Source organism: Gasterosteus aculeatus, chromosome 21 (assembly GCF_964276395.1).
Source record: "Gasterosteus aculeatus chromosome 21, fGasAcu3.hap1.1, whole genome shotgun sequence".
Taxonomy (NCBI): domain Eukaryota; kingdom Metazoa; phylum Chordata; class Actinopteri; order Perciformes; family Gasterosteidae; genus Gasterosteus; species Gasterosteus aculeatus.
In genome coordinates, this window is record NC_135708.1 from 1498412 (window position 1) to 1513060 (window position 14649).

The following is a 14649-nucleotide window of genomic DNA, read 5'->3' on the forward strand; positions in this document are numbered from 1 at the left end:
CTCGTGAGGAGAATCTCTGCTCGCGCTCGAAGGAGTTTTCTTCGCGCTCGCTGTTGTTCTTTCTGACAGTAAGGGGGCGGAGCCAGTCACCATGGTCTCTACACCTGATTGGTTACAAACCCCGTCTTTGGATTGGCTGGAGTGATGCATTCACACAACTATAGAAGCCCATTTCCGCACTGAAGAAAGGGGATAGAAAGTCTAAATTATGAGATAAAACGTTGTGAAAACACAAACGCCACCTTTATGTAACCGTAGTGGAGCGTAGATGACAACCAGCTACAAGCATCATTTACCATCATTACCGGCACATTAAGACTGATGCGTCCAGCTCGCAGACCGGCTGGTGATTTACCGCCATAGCAGTCCAACGTTTGGCGTCGGGGCGGGTGGATGGGGGGTAGGGAGGTGGAGACGGTGCTTTCAGGGTCCGATGGATGCTGCGAGGTGCGTCTGCTCCCGCCGCCCCCCTCGCCATCCACGCCTTACATCTTCGACTGCTTTTAGAATAACTTATGTTCCCCGTTAAGATGGTTCAGCTACTGTAGAGAAAATGAAGGTCATGAAAGCAGCTCCACATCTCACGCGCTTGAGCGCCGCTCAGCATCTTGCCGTCGTAGACGAGCTTTGGCGTGTTTGGCAGAGCGCCTTGAGCGCCGTGTACAACCAGTATGGATCAACCGATTAACCAATTGATCCATATATACAAGGCGCTCCGGATTATAAGGCACTGTCGTTTTGTGAGGAAATTAAAGCCTTTTAACTGCCCCTTGGAGTGCGGACAATGCGGTATATTGACTTTAATACTACAAGAGGGCGCCGCGTTTGTTGAACAACGACAGGCGGACAAGAGCAGCCGTTTCCACCGAGAGCCTTATTGTTTTATTAATCCGTCCGTTTAAATTGTTTGTGCTTCATCAATTAATGTTTCACATAACTAATGTGCCACATCATAAATATTTTTATATTAATTTCAAACTTTTCAAAATTGAAAATTAAAAACGTTTTATTTATTTACTGTAAATAACCTCACGCGGCCCACCAGGGGGCCGCGGCCCACACTTTGGGAATCAATGTCTTAAACTATCTACTCCACAGCATGAACATCATCATTGTTCATCAGGATTTCAGACTTCATAAAAACCTTTTTCCACCAGAAGATGAACATTATCTATGGAGCCAGAAGATCTAATCGAAGAGACTAAACTAGGGACAAAAATCTGTTTTTGTTTCCATCACATCATCGGATCCTTGTGGAACCAACACATCTGATATGGAGGGAATTAAAACACAATGTTGGCTCACGATAAATCATCACAGGGTCGTCCTATTAATCCTCTTATTCATGTTGTGTGATGTTATTTTAATATGGTTCATTGAGGGAAATGGGAAAATCAGAGGTGTAAAAGAGACTGAAACTTGCATTTCTGGCGCTTCAGTGACAATCTGCTTGGAGTTTGATGGTTGCTCATTTAAGGTGTAGATGGTAACTGACATTAAACTAGCAAATAAAGATCCTTTTTAATCACTTTCCTTTTTTAGTAGTCTATTCTACACTAGTACTTGTATAAACACTTAACTGGTTTCATATGAAATAGGATTTCATTTTAACACCAATGTTATTTTTCTTGTTGATTGTTGTCTCTTCAGACTGAGTGGCTCTAACCTCTCAAAGAGAAGCTGTGACGCTCTGTCCTCAGTTCTCAGCTCCCAGTCCTCTAGTCTGAGAGAGCTGGATCTGAGTAACAGCAACCTGCAGGATTCAGGAGTGACGCTGCTTTCTGCTGGACTGGAGAGTCCACACTGTGAACTGGAGACTCTCAGGTCAGATTAAGTTAAAGTCCACTTGGTGTCTTTATTTATATCCATGGTACATTTCTGACCTTCATAAGATTCTTTCTGCTTCCATGATTTAAATCAAATATGTATTTTCCAACTATTTCCATAAAATGTGTTTATTTTCAATATAATGTAAATATTTGACATTATAGAGTTAGTAGTAATGTTATCAGGTTGTTGATGTACATTAGTGGGTGTTTAGTTGTGACTGGAAACCAGTCAGTAACCATGTTAATGTGACCCCTCTGTACCTGATAGTATCTCAGTACTGCAGTGACCTTCCAGCCCTCACAGCTCCCTCACATCATGTGACATGTGTCTTATTCTGTGTGTCTGCAGGCTGTCAGGCTGTCTAATCACAGAGGAAGGCTGTGCTTCTCTGGTCTCGGCTCTGAGCTCCAACCCCTCCCATCTGAGAGAGCTGGACCTGAGCTACAATCATCCAGGAGACTCAGGAGTGAAGCTGCTGTCTGCTGGACTGGAGGATCCTCATTGGAGACTGGAGATTCTCAGGTATGAAGAGGCTGCAGCCACAGACCATCAGTCTGGTAGAGGAGGTAGAGCTGGAAACCTTTTCTCTCTCCCACTGTCAGCCTGGTTAATAAGACCCTGACACACCAAGCTGACCTCAAACTACCAGAGACTCATCTACTGTTTGTGTCCCACACAAGACCATCAACAAACGACAGAAGTAGTGAGGAAGAGTAGCCATGATGAGCCTGAACAGGGAGGAAGGTGATGAAAACCTTGTTTCTCTGGAGCTGTGTCTTGTCTCCACGTTATAAGAGAGGACAGTGTCTCCTGACACGTTGACGGCATCATGATGGGTTGATATGAGTCAACGTGGTCACGCTGCAGGTTTGTGGGCTCTTAACAACTCAAACAACACTTGGATGTTTAGATGATGGTCCTCTGCCTCCAGTGTGTGTTTGTCCTTTAGTCCAGACATTATTATTAAGAGACAAACAGTCAGAGAAACAATCTGTTCAAAGCGTCTTGATGGATCATCACAGGAGGAACGTTTGGTGTTTTAAAGGAGTTCAGCTTCACCTGCTTTTGGTGCTTTGCACTGAGAGACGGTTCCCTGGATGATAAGAGTGGACTTGTTGAAGCTACAGGTGACAGTCGGCCACAGACGCTCAGTGAAGAACCAACAGCTGATGGTGGACCTGGAATTAGTATCAACTATATCGTAGAAATGAACAGAACATACCAAAAACACCCTATCCAGATAAATGTTGCCATCCGGATGGAGTGAATGTGATTGCGGTTGGATGGGAAGTGTTGGGAGCGGCTAGGGGGTCGTATTAGGTTACTAGCAAATGAGGAACTAACTTATGGACATTAATAGAATTATTAATAATCACTAAGATACTTCTCAGAATGAATAAATAATGGGTCACCACCCTGAGCTAACAGGGACCAATAACCAATACTATAAATCAAGTCTCATAATTGATATTCACTCCTTGAGAGTGAAGATGTTGGAAGGAGTTAAGTTTGAGCGCTGGCGATGTATGTCAACGGTCACCACCATATAAATGCACAAGTAAACACAGGAAAACGGTTCTTTAAAGTATAACAGGGTTTATTAACTCACAGGAACACCGATCAAGATCACCTATAACTGCAACCAACAATCCCCATAACACTTATTTTAAACCTACTCACTAAACAAGCAATCAAAACCAGAGTGTGTGTGTGTGTGTGTGTGCGTGTGTGTGTGTGTGTGTGAGTGAGCACAGAGGGGGTGAGAGAGAGAGAGGGGGGGAGACGAGGGGGGTGCAGGGAAGGAACGGCGGTGCGGTTGCGCGCAACAACAAGCGGAGTGCCGGTTATCACACTAGGGGGCGAGCGAGAGCAGCGGGGCGGAAGTGAGACCGTTAAATCAAACCACCGAGGAAGACTGGAACGTTAAACAGTGTAATACGACTACTGGACGCGAGGGGCGAGCGAAATGCAGGAAGTGTTCCACGTATTAAAGCAGGGGGGTCCAAACTTTTTTCACTGAGGGCCACAGACAGAAAAATATGCGAAAGGTTGAGCCACTCACTAAAGTTAAGGTGTATCACCTCTAGTGTATTAACAGTAATACAAATCAATCAATCAAATGTAGGTAAATTATGCTTGATAATTTATTATACAGAAAAAACTGCATACATCACATCTTTCTACGTATGGGTTTTCATTCATCTATTTTCAAATAAAATCAATCAAATGTAGGTAAATTGTGCTTGATAATAGAATAAACTTAAAAAAAAAAACTGCATAAATCACATGTCTCCATTAATGGGTTTTCAATTTTTTTACCAAAAGGGTTGGCAGCTCATCCTCAGATTGCTTCTTCGTCAGCATGGGGACCCCCTTCACAGCCCTGTATAAAGAGCGAAGGCTTTATTTAACCTACTTATGCAAATCATTCATCAGCTAACTTGTTTTAGAAAATGTTATCAACTTTAATTGACTGCATTTATTAAGTAATTGGGCTTTTGAACACATGAATACTGTGTAATATATTTGAACTCGCCTACAATGGGAACAGTGTTGCACTTAATGGGAGCAGTGATGCTGCTCTGGACTGAAGGACGGCTGGCAGGTCACGAGTAAGTTTGCTGGTTGAGATGTGAAGGACATCACAGAGACGGCTGTCGCTCATTTTGGTTCTCAATCTGCTTTTGTTCAGAGTTAACAGAGAAAATGTTTGCTCGCATATGTATGTTGTGCCAAACAGACTGGTCATTCTTTTTGCGTGGCGTCGCATCAGAGGAAACTTGGCCTTTTCCAAGCTCCGGTAGAAGTCGGGTAGGGAGAGGAGCTGCATCTCGATGAGTTCTAATTGCAGACTCTCTTCCACTTCTTCTGCATCCAGCAGGAAGGGAGTTGAGAACAGCTTAATTTCTTTCTCAATGACAGAAACATCTTGGAAGCGCTGATTGAATTGTGTCATAAGAGTTGTGATCACAGAAACATATTTCGCCTTTTTAGCAGAGAGGTCGGCCTTTGGATGAGCACGTTTGATTTCGGACAGCGTAGGGAAGTGCGCAAGGTTGAAGTTGTGTAGTTGTGTCTCAAAAAGACGAAGCTTCGCACAGAAAGTTGTGGTACAAGCTGGTCTTTGCCTTGTAGGCTCTTGTTCAGTGAGTTCAGATGACCAGTAAGATCAACTAGAAAGGCAATAAGGGAATAAAACCGCTTCAGCACGGAGCCGCGACTAAGCCAGCGCACGTCACAATGATAGAGTACGTCCCCGTATTCAGCATCGACATCAGATAGGAAAGCTTAATTCTCTGTGGTAGAGCCCTCGTGCTCGAATTATGTTGACAGTTTTCACAACTGTGGTCATCACATCGCCAAGCTGGACTGTCTTGGCACAGAGAGCTTCTTGCTGGATGATACAGTGCAATTTTACAGCCTCGCCTCCACTCTCTGGCACCTTGGCGCACACCATAGATGCCATTCCTTTGGGCTCGCCTGTCATAGCGGGAGCCCCGTCCGTTCCAACTCCACACAGCTCGTCCCATTTAGGTTCCATCTTGTCAATTGCACCTGATGCGGCTTCAAAAATGTCCTCACCCGTTGTTGTGCCCTTTAGACTCCGAAGATCAAGCAGCTCCTCCGTGATGCAAAAGTCATCGTCAACTCCCCGCAAAGAAATGAACAGTTGTGCGGCGTCTGTTGCATCTTTCATCACATGCAATGGAGTAAAAGTCAAAAGCACAAGCTTTATGTGACACTTGATTCTGTATGTTAGCTGACAAGTCTTCCATTCAACGCACAATTGTGTTTGTGGACATGCTCACGTTGTTGAATTCCTGCATCTTTTCCTGGCACATTATTCCAGCGACTTTAATGAGGCACTGTTTAACCAAGTCAGCGTCTGAGAAAGCTTTCCCGCGGCGCGCTATGAGTTGAGCTACCTCATAGCTAGCTATTGTAGCGTTTTCTTGTGTGTTGTTAGCAGGGTAAAAGTACTGTTGTTGAGCCTGCAGGTTAGCTGCCATGTGCTGGACTTTGTCCTCTCGCTCAGCAGCAGTGTAGGACGTGAAGGTCGGATGCTTGGTTTCGTAGTGTCGTCGTACATTGGACTCTTTCATCACTGCAACCGTTTCATTGCAAATCAAACAGACACACTTCTCCTTGACTTCTTTGAAGAAATATTCATTTTCCCACCGTGTTTGAAATGTTCTGCATTCACTTGCTATCTTGCGTTTCTTTGCTTCTGCCATTTTGTCGTCGCGGAATTTTTTTATTTAAACATTTTTTTTGTGGAAAAGCTGCATTAGGACTGCAGCTAGTGAGTAGCTCCACCTACTGGTCAAACTAACAACTACAATACAGTCAAGTGCAAGTTTCATGTGTGGGCCACATTCCATTCTATTTTTATAATTTGCTGCGGGCCAATAAAAAATGGATCCCGGGCCGCAGTTGGCCCGCGGGCCGTACTTTGGACACCCCTGTATTAAAGCAACGAGGAAGACGACAGTTGCACTGCTATGGCAACGCTATCTGTTGCTAGGGACTACGGCTTGGACGAAGGAGGGGGGGGATACTTAGATGCGGCGCGAGGAGATTCTGTCCCGCGACCAGCGGAACGTAGATCAGCAACGTGAATCAGGATGGTCGGATCCATGTGTGTGCAGTTACAGAACCAACGATGTGGCTGGCGATACGAAATGAAACCACAGGCAAACGGATCTCACGGCGGAGACCCGGGAAAAGAAAAGAAAATAAGGAACTATTCTGACCATGAGACATAATTCAGCAGCGTAACACAGTCGGCGCTTTCACTCTCTTACAGCAAACGTATCACAGCATCAGATCAACAGGGGACATTACGACATTTGCAGGTACACATTCAAACATAAATCAAAGGTAGCGGATTCGTTGATCCGGACTCTATCGTACCACGTTATGACTGAACAAATCTAATAAACATTAAGTTCATATCAACACGCTAAATTAGTCTGCCCAGAAAACCAGTCTCACTGTTTGATGGGCGTTGGTCATCAGCTTCCAGCTGACTGAGGACAGTTGAGCTCCGCGTAGGGAAACTCAGTGGATGAAGGCGATTTCGGCCGTGGGGTCCGAACTTCTCGTTGGGAACAGAGGCGGCGGGGGGTCAGAGAGCAGCTGTCTCTCCGGTCCTCTGGAGTCAACAGGAATGAAATCAAAAGGGAAAAGGAAGCGGGACGTAGTGGAGCGCGAGTCTTGAGTTCGTCCAGCGAGATTAAGACTGAAACTTGGGAATTGGAGGGAAAGAAAAGAAACCAAACAACGTTGTGTTGTCTCGATCTGTCACTAACGGGAAGTCAGGCGAAAGAGATCGATCCTTTGGCGCAATCTCTTCTTATGAACTTGAGGTCCAGGTTACAGGCCAGTGACTTTCTATTCAGAATGTTGGTCCCTGGGACAAAACCAGCTGAAAACCCCTAGTGGGGAAACATCCTTCTCACCTTTTTCACCCGTGACCCGTTTTCATGCCTGCATGTCACACTTAAATGTTTCAGATCATCAAACTAATGTAAATATTAGACACAGATAACGCAAGTAAACACAAAATGCAGTTTGTATCATTAAGGGGAGAAAAGAATCCAAACCTAAATGGCCCTGTGTGAAAAAGTGATGAAAAGATAAATAAAGTGAGGTTCATCACATCTTTGGAAAGCCCAGTTCCATTTCTCCAGCCACAGCCGTTCTCAATCTAGAAATCACTTAAATAGGAGCTGCCTGACAAAGTGAAGTAGACCACAAGATCCTCACAAGCGAGACATCAGGCTGCGATCCAAAGACATTCAGGAACAAATGAGGAACAAAGTCATTGAGATCCATCAGTGTGGAAAAGGTGACAAAGCCATTTGTAAAGTTTTGGGACTCCAGCGAACCACAGGGAGAGACATTGTCCACAAATGGGGACAACATGGAAACATGCACATTGTGTGAATACTGAATGGTCTGTATCTGCTTTATCTTTATGAAACAGTTTAATGTGAATGTTCCTTTGCACACGTCCCATGAAGCTTGATCTGTAGCATGACGTCATTTCTCCCGTTTGAATTCACATCTGGTGAAAGTACAGTGACAGGTCCATTTCTTATTTGTTATCCATTCATCTTCTTCATGAATATATTCCAGCACCTCGTCGCTGTGTGACGCCTGACTGACAGTCTGTGGTCGTCTGTAAGTAGTGGTAGAAGAAGAAGAGGTGCTCCATGTGGACATGAAGGACAAAGCTGTGTGTGAGAGTGATGTAATGTCCATGTCTCCATGCTGCTCTGACCCCCCTCCTCCTTTCAGGGTGGAGCCTGATGGAGTCCGATGGTTGACACCAGGTCTGAGGAAGTGTAAGTGTGCTTTGATTCATGAAGATTCAACCATCTTCACACTGTGACATCACTCATTCACCTCTGTGATGTCATCATCAACGTGTCAGTAGATGAACACATGATTAATAACTGCAGCTGTATTGTGTCTTGTTCTCTCATCAGATTCCTGTGAACTCACAATCGACACAAACACAGTAAACAAACAACTCAAACTGTCTGACAACAACAGGAAGGTGACACGTGTGATGGAGGATCAGTCACATCCTGATCATCCAGACAGATTTGACTGGCCTCAGCTGCTGTGTAGAACTGGTCTGACTGGTCGCTGTTACTGGGAGGTCGAGTGGAGAGGATACATTGATGTATCAGTGAGTTACAGAGGAATCAGGAGGAAAGGAGACAGTGATGACTGTTGGTTTGGATCCAATGATCAGTCCTGGAGTCTGATGTGCTCTGATGAAGGTTACTCTGTCTGTCACAATGAGACAGTAACACGCATCACCTCCTCCTCCTCCTCCCCCTCCTCTGGTAGAGTAGCAGTGTATGTGGACTGTCCTGCTGGCTCTCTGTCCTTCTACAGAGTCTCCTCTGACACACTGATCCACCTCCACACCTTCAGCACCACATTCACTGAACCTCTTTATCCTGGGTTCTGGTTCAGGTCTCCTGGTTCCTCAGTGTCTCTGTGTCCTCTTCAGGAGGGAGAGTCTCCTCCTGGTGGAGAACCTTCCTCTCTGCTCACCACATAGTTCAGTCTGTACAGCTGATGGTGGTTCATGTGGGTGTAGATGCAGGTGGAGCAGGTGAGGGGTACCTGAGCTGGTCTGGACTCTGGGGGGTCCACAGCTCTCTGGGACTCAGATGGAAGTGTGAAAGAGCTCAGCTTAATGCTGCTGTGCTCCTTCAATCAATAGATGATCATTTAGATATTGGCTCCTAATTAGGCTTTAATCTTCATCTTTATGTGTTCAAGAAGACATTTTATAAGACGCTCTTTCATCTGTCCCCCCATATGAGACAAATGTGTCCTTATGTGTGTGTGCGCTTCATCAGCAATAATAAAAACAAGGTGAAGAAGGAAAATATGAACGTGTAATTCTTTTTGAGCCCATTTTAACTTCAAATCAAATCTAATTTCACATAATCAGGTTTGTTTTGAACAAGAAGCTTTTTAATGGTTCAGCAAACCTCTCAAGGAAATATTGAATATGCGTTACTTGTGTTTTTATTCACTATAATGTCATTTACAACATTTACTCCATGTGTTACTTTAACAGAAATAGAATTGTTTGGCTCTAATTTTAATAAATGACTTTTATTGGAAACAACTGTACATGTTTAAACAGGCCATCAAATAAAGATGCTTTCAACACGCTGTATTATTTCTTTTGACATGAAATACTCTGATCCTTTTTAAAGATGCTGTACTATTGACTTTTGTACTATTTCCTCCATAATATCTGTATTTATTCTACAGCCCTGTTGCTGTGTCAATAGCACAGAGGAAACATTGGTGGTGCAGCATGTTGAAGAAGGAAGTGAGTAAATAAAGAAATGAGTAATGAATAAGTTGCTTTATTAACCTTATTAACCTTCACGCAGAGCCGTCTCACAACAACACAAACTACTGAGCTCGCTACTTCAGGTGCAACTTGAAGCTTTCATTCTGCACCAAATATCACACTTAAGTCACCAACAAAAACACACAAAGCACAAGCACACATTTGATAACAGGGTGGAGTTTATCTCCTCACAAAGTGGAGTATTGAAAGTGTTAAACGTGATTTCCCGCCAAAATAAAAGACAAACAGCAGCAGCATTGCCACTAAATGCAATAAAACACGCGTTGTGCAGCGTGGACAGAAAGAGGAACGGCTTTAACTTTCCATCTCTTAATAACATGGTTATTGTAGCTGAAAGAAATGATTACAATAAAGTACATCCTCATTCTGCTCTAAAGCAGGTGTGTCAAACTCATCGTAGGTCACTTTGATCTCCAGCCATGTCCAGGGCTGATATGAAGGTCCAAGGTGATTCTATGTGGACGTTTCTCCAGGTTTCATGGCTCGGCTTGACCTCCTCACGCACAAACGCATGAGGACCGTCACCGACTACTTCCTGGCTCCCTGATGGGAAGCTTCCGGATGCTTCTCTTTTTGAGGTGAATGCTTTTAATTTTTGTCGTCAGTGAAATGGATTCATGAAGATGATTCAATGAGAGGACGATCGGGATCAATCTCTCTATGAATAAATGCTACTGACTGATTAATGCTCAAAACAAGCTCACATGGGACAGTATTACATGTTATATTTGGACTTCCGTGACACTAATGCACACTTCATATGTATTTGTGTCATATGTATGTATATAACAGAGTTTGGGTAACCTTCAATATTTATCTCCATAAGATATTTCTGGGCTTTTTAAGAGCAAAGAACAAGTTCCTGTTGTCATGCAGAAGGAAGTATTAGAATGTGACTCCAGAGCTGAAGTCATTTAGTGAGTGTTACACACTAAATGAAGACATGTCCAGGGGGCCACATGTGAATTGAGTAGATGCATCTGATTGTTAGTGTTCATCTATTTTCATTTCAGGATGTTGCATTAATGCTCATTCAGGTTTATCGTCAGCTTGATGTGGGAGCTATTATTTAGTTACTTATTCTTGAATATAGTTGGATTAATTGTTTGGGTAATTGGATCACTAATTGCACCTGGAGGTTACTTAGGGGCACAGCCAGGTGGGACCAGCATGCACCTGGGTGACTAATAGTGTTTAGCAGTGAGACAGTGAGACAGAGCACTGCATAGGAAGGCAGACAAGTTGTATCGTATGTGTTGTGGATCCTGTGGAATAAAGGCGAAACAAAGGAAAAGATCGGCCAGACAATCCGCTTTCTTACTGCGTGACAGAAAACAAAAACTAGGTGCAGCAGTGACCCTTTGATTCACAGATGTGTTGGTAACAAGGACAAACGGCCACTACAATTAGCATGTTTAATAAAACAGTTGTAATATGAATCAAACACAATAGTCATTTATGTGATATAATTACTGTACACATGAACAGCCACAATGTAACGTTAAGACCTGAGCAGCACAGCATTTCTACCTCCCATGTGCTCAGAGTGAGTTACTTCCTCTGTGGGGAAAAACTGTTAGATCATCAGCTGTTAACAGCCTCATATGGTTTGGAGGAGTAAGAACATGATGTAGAGTCAAAGGGAGAGAGAACAGTTTCACTTTCTCTTTAGTTCAACACTGACATACAGAGTGAAGGTAAAAAATACAACTTACATTTTAAAATCAGAGTTTGTTGTGATTTCCATCATTGTGACCGTGGCACATGGAGTACAGAGGGTGTGCTGCAAACCGCAGGGTTTGTGGTTCAAATCCCAAGTCAAAACGTCCCTAAGCAAGACGGCCAAACCCCTAACTGCTCCCCAGGCGCCCTTATGTTGATTTGATCTAAGGAAGTTATTATTGCATCATGCTTTGAGTTAAGGTTACATCATCACTACTAGTTAACGTTTGAATGGTATTCAACGTTTAAACATATAAGGATTTAATTCATGATCGATTAAAAGTCTAAGCCTGTAATGATACTTTCTTAATTGGCCTTTTAGTTTGAATTTAATTATGACTTTAGGGATTTTACCTTAAGATGATCGGGTTTTTGGGGTTTCCTCTTCTCTCTCCTGTGGAAGTGTCTCAAGTCATAACTGGTTTGATTTTTTTGGAGCAGTTTGAGATTTTTTGGGATAATTTGACCTGTATTGATAGCGTTTTGACCTGTATTGTAGTTATTACTTTGACTCAGCGTTTTCATTGACTGTCTCACTTTCAGATCCAGTAGTTTACTTTGCATTGCTGATTTCAGTTGTCGATCTGATTCAACATGTTTTGTAGGTTTCATTAGTTTAGACTTTACATCATTTGTCTTCTCATAGTCAGTGACACAATAGCTCCTGGGACAAAAGGGACAGCTCAGGGTTCTTTAGATACACCAGGTTGCATCATGGTTACTTTTACAAGGACCAGAGAGCAGATGAAGATCAGATGGAGCCCAAAGAAAGAGAAAGGGAGTGGAGGAGGATGAAGAGATGTTTGAGAAGATGCCAGAAGAATGGTTGGTTCCCAACCAGGTCACCACCTGTGGGTGAAGACAGGCGCAAGGTGTGGAGGGAGACTGTAGCAGCAGGAAACCAAGCACTACGGCTTATGTGGGAGCCGGCCGCTTAGATAAGTAACAGACGTGCCTGCACCAAGCGGCTGCTCGCCTACTGGAGGGCAGTCCACCCAAACACCCCCAAACCTGCTGTTGGACTGGCAGAAGAAGAAGCAGATTGTGAACCCGGTCAAGATGTCACCCCTCTCAGTGCAGACACCCATGCCCCCCCTCAGCTGTACCCAGAAATGACAGCAGCTGCACAGGAGAGGCCAGGTCCTTCCCGCCACATGCAGAGAAAAGGAGAACTTCAAACAGTCCCTTTGTGAAACCCAGCATCCAGAACAAGAACCTCTGTTCCATCTGAGAGGAGGAACGGGGGAAGTCGTGAGCGATGGAGAAGATGAGCCTGAGGGAAACAACAAAAGATGACATCGTCACATGAGGGTCACGAGAGCGTGGTGGTGGAAATAGGAGAGGAAGAGGAAGCAGGTAGCTGTGAACATGAACACCAGGGGGCCACAGAAGAGCTGTCCATCACATCAGGACTCCTGTCCATCAAACCACTTGTGCAGAGAACCCATCCAAACCACGGCGAAGGAGGAGAAGCTGCTGTTGGAGGACGTCCTCCTCATAGACTCTCAGATATCTGCAGCAGCAGAAGCAAACAAGAGACAGCAAGACAAGAGACCACTGCAGGTGAGAGACAAACAGCCCCAATACCCCGTCCCCCCCAGAGGACAAATATCCAGCAGGTAGAGACCGTTCAATGGGTCTCCAGCAGACAACGTGGGAACAATAGAGGACATGGATGTTATATGTGGACAGGAGGACCATTGGTGCAGAGAGTGTCCCAGGAGTTATGAAAGGGACATGCGACCAAACACTCCACCACGGCTGTTCTATACAACGCAGCCCGGCAGAACCAGAGGACGGGTCCACCCCCCCCCTCATACAACCCCCATAACAACTAACTGGTGACACACCGACGCCCACTGCTTCCCAACAGCCCTGATAAGCAGCCTTAGTCTCCCCAGTTTACGACTCACATTCCAGGTAGAAGAAGGGAGAATAGAGAGTACAGACTATTGAGAGTGTCAGAAAATAGATTTACAACCAGTACGAAACATTGATTTACTAATAGAGGGAAACTGTCAGTAACAATGAGACACGGTTGTGAAAGATTTAAAAGAGGAATGAAGGTGATGAGAATTGTACATAGTGTCAGTTTTTTGTATTAATGTTTGTAGTTTTTCAGTCTCCTCCTAAACTCAGAGATGGGCTGTAAATTGTTGAGTGCTGCTATTGAGTGTAAAGTGCACGATACACTTGATACAGTATCTGGATGATGGAAGCAAACGTCAGATCAAAGGAACATTGATAGCAGCAGTACATGAAATAGGGAAACTTGTTAGACGGTCATCCTGTAATGGTACAACAAGTAGTACACACTGGAAGCGAATGGCGTAAACAAACAGATGGTCGTCCTTGTTTCAGCCCACTCAGCTCTCTTTCCCTTTCTCACTCCGTTGAGACTTGGTCGAAAGTCTTTCGGAGACCCTTTTTAAAATCCTGGATGGAATTTGTTCCGAGCAGTAAGAGTTTTTATACACACATGTGAAGGCCATCCTCAGTGGCAGGTGCAAATTATAATTAATAGACCAAAAAAGAAGAAACGCGGATATGAATACCAAACAAGATGTGAACCGTCTATGAGATCGAGTCGACCGCCCTCCCTTCTCAGGACACAGCTAGTGGTGTGAATCTTGTGGTCTGAAAGCATTGTTGTGTGCTCACAAACCATGCGATCGTAGGCCGGCTCTTGATCTTGTAACCGGCGGCACATATTGGCCTCAGTGTCAATGAAGGCGTGCAGCTCGCTCACTGGCCTTTTCAGGTAGTGCACTTCATTGGGGGCACGAGAAAGTGCCATATTCACGTTGTATCCTGTCGGAGGAGTCCAGAGCAGTGAAGCGCCAGCTCCGGGTCTCCGGTTGTTTCCGTGGTACATGGTGAATATCAATAAAAAGACTTGTGGAAAGCCTGTAAAAAGGCGTTTGATAGATGGTAAACGACTCAGTGTAGTCTTTAAAAAGACCGGTGGAAAGCCTGTAAAAAGGCTCAAATCCTGTAAAAAGGTTTTTGTTTTGATGGTAAATGACTGACTGACTGTGGTCTGTGAAAAAGGGTGTTGAATCTTTCAAAAGGCTACTTAACTCTGTAACGGACAGATGTCGCTGATAAATTCTCTGGAGAAAATATCTGAACTGCTCCCTCTGAACTCAGTAAGACAATGAACAGAAACATCTGATTCCGTT

General features: G+C 44.2%; 1 protein-coding gene and 1 long non-coding RNA gene across 2 annotated transcripts in view; one reads left to right on the forward strand and one right to left on the reverse strand.

Moving 5' to 3' along the window:
• The window catches only part of LOC144390376 (uncharacterized), a 345224-nt gene that overhangs the window by 204631 nt on the left and 125944 nt on the right, over positions 1 to 14649 (reverse strand). The gene's annotated exons all lie outside the window — the stretch shown is intronic.
• The window catches only part of LOC144390454 (uncharacterized), a 78016-nt gene that overhangs the window by 14926 nt on the left and 48441 nt on the right, over positions 1 to 14649 (forward strand). The window contains exons 10-11 of the mRNA XM_078096951.1: positions 1651 to 1824; positions 2179 to 2352. Coding sequence (XP_077953077.1) covers positions 1651 to 1824; positions 2179 to 2352 — 348 coding nt within the window. The remainder of the gene's footprint in view (positions 1 to 1650; positions 1825 to 2178; positions 2353 to 14649) is intronic.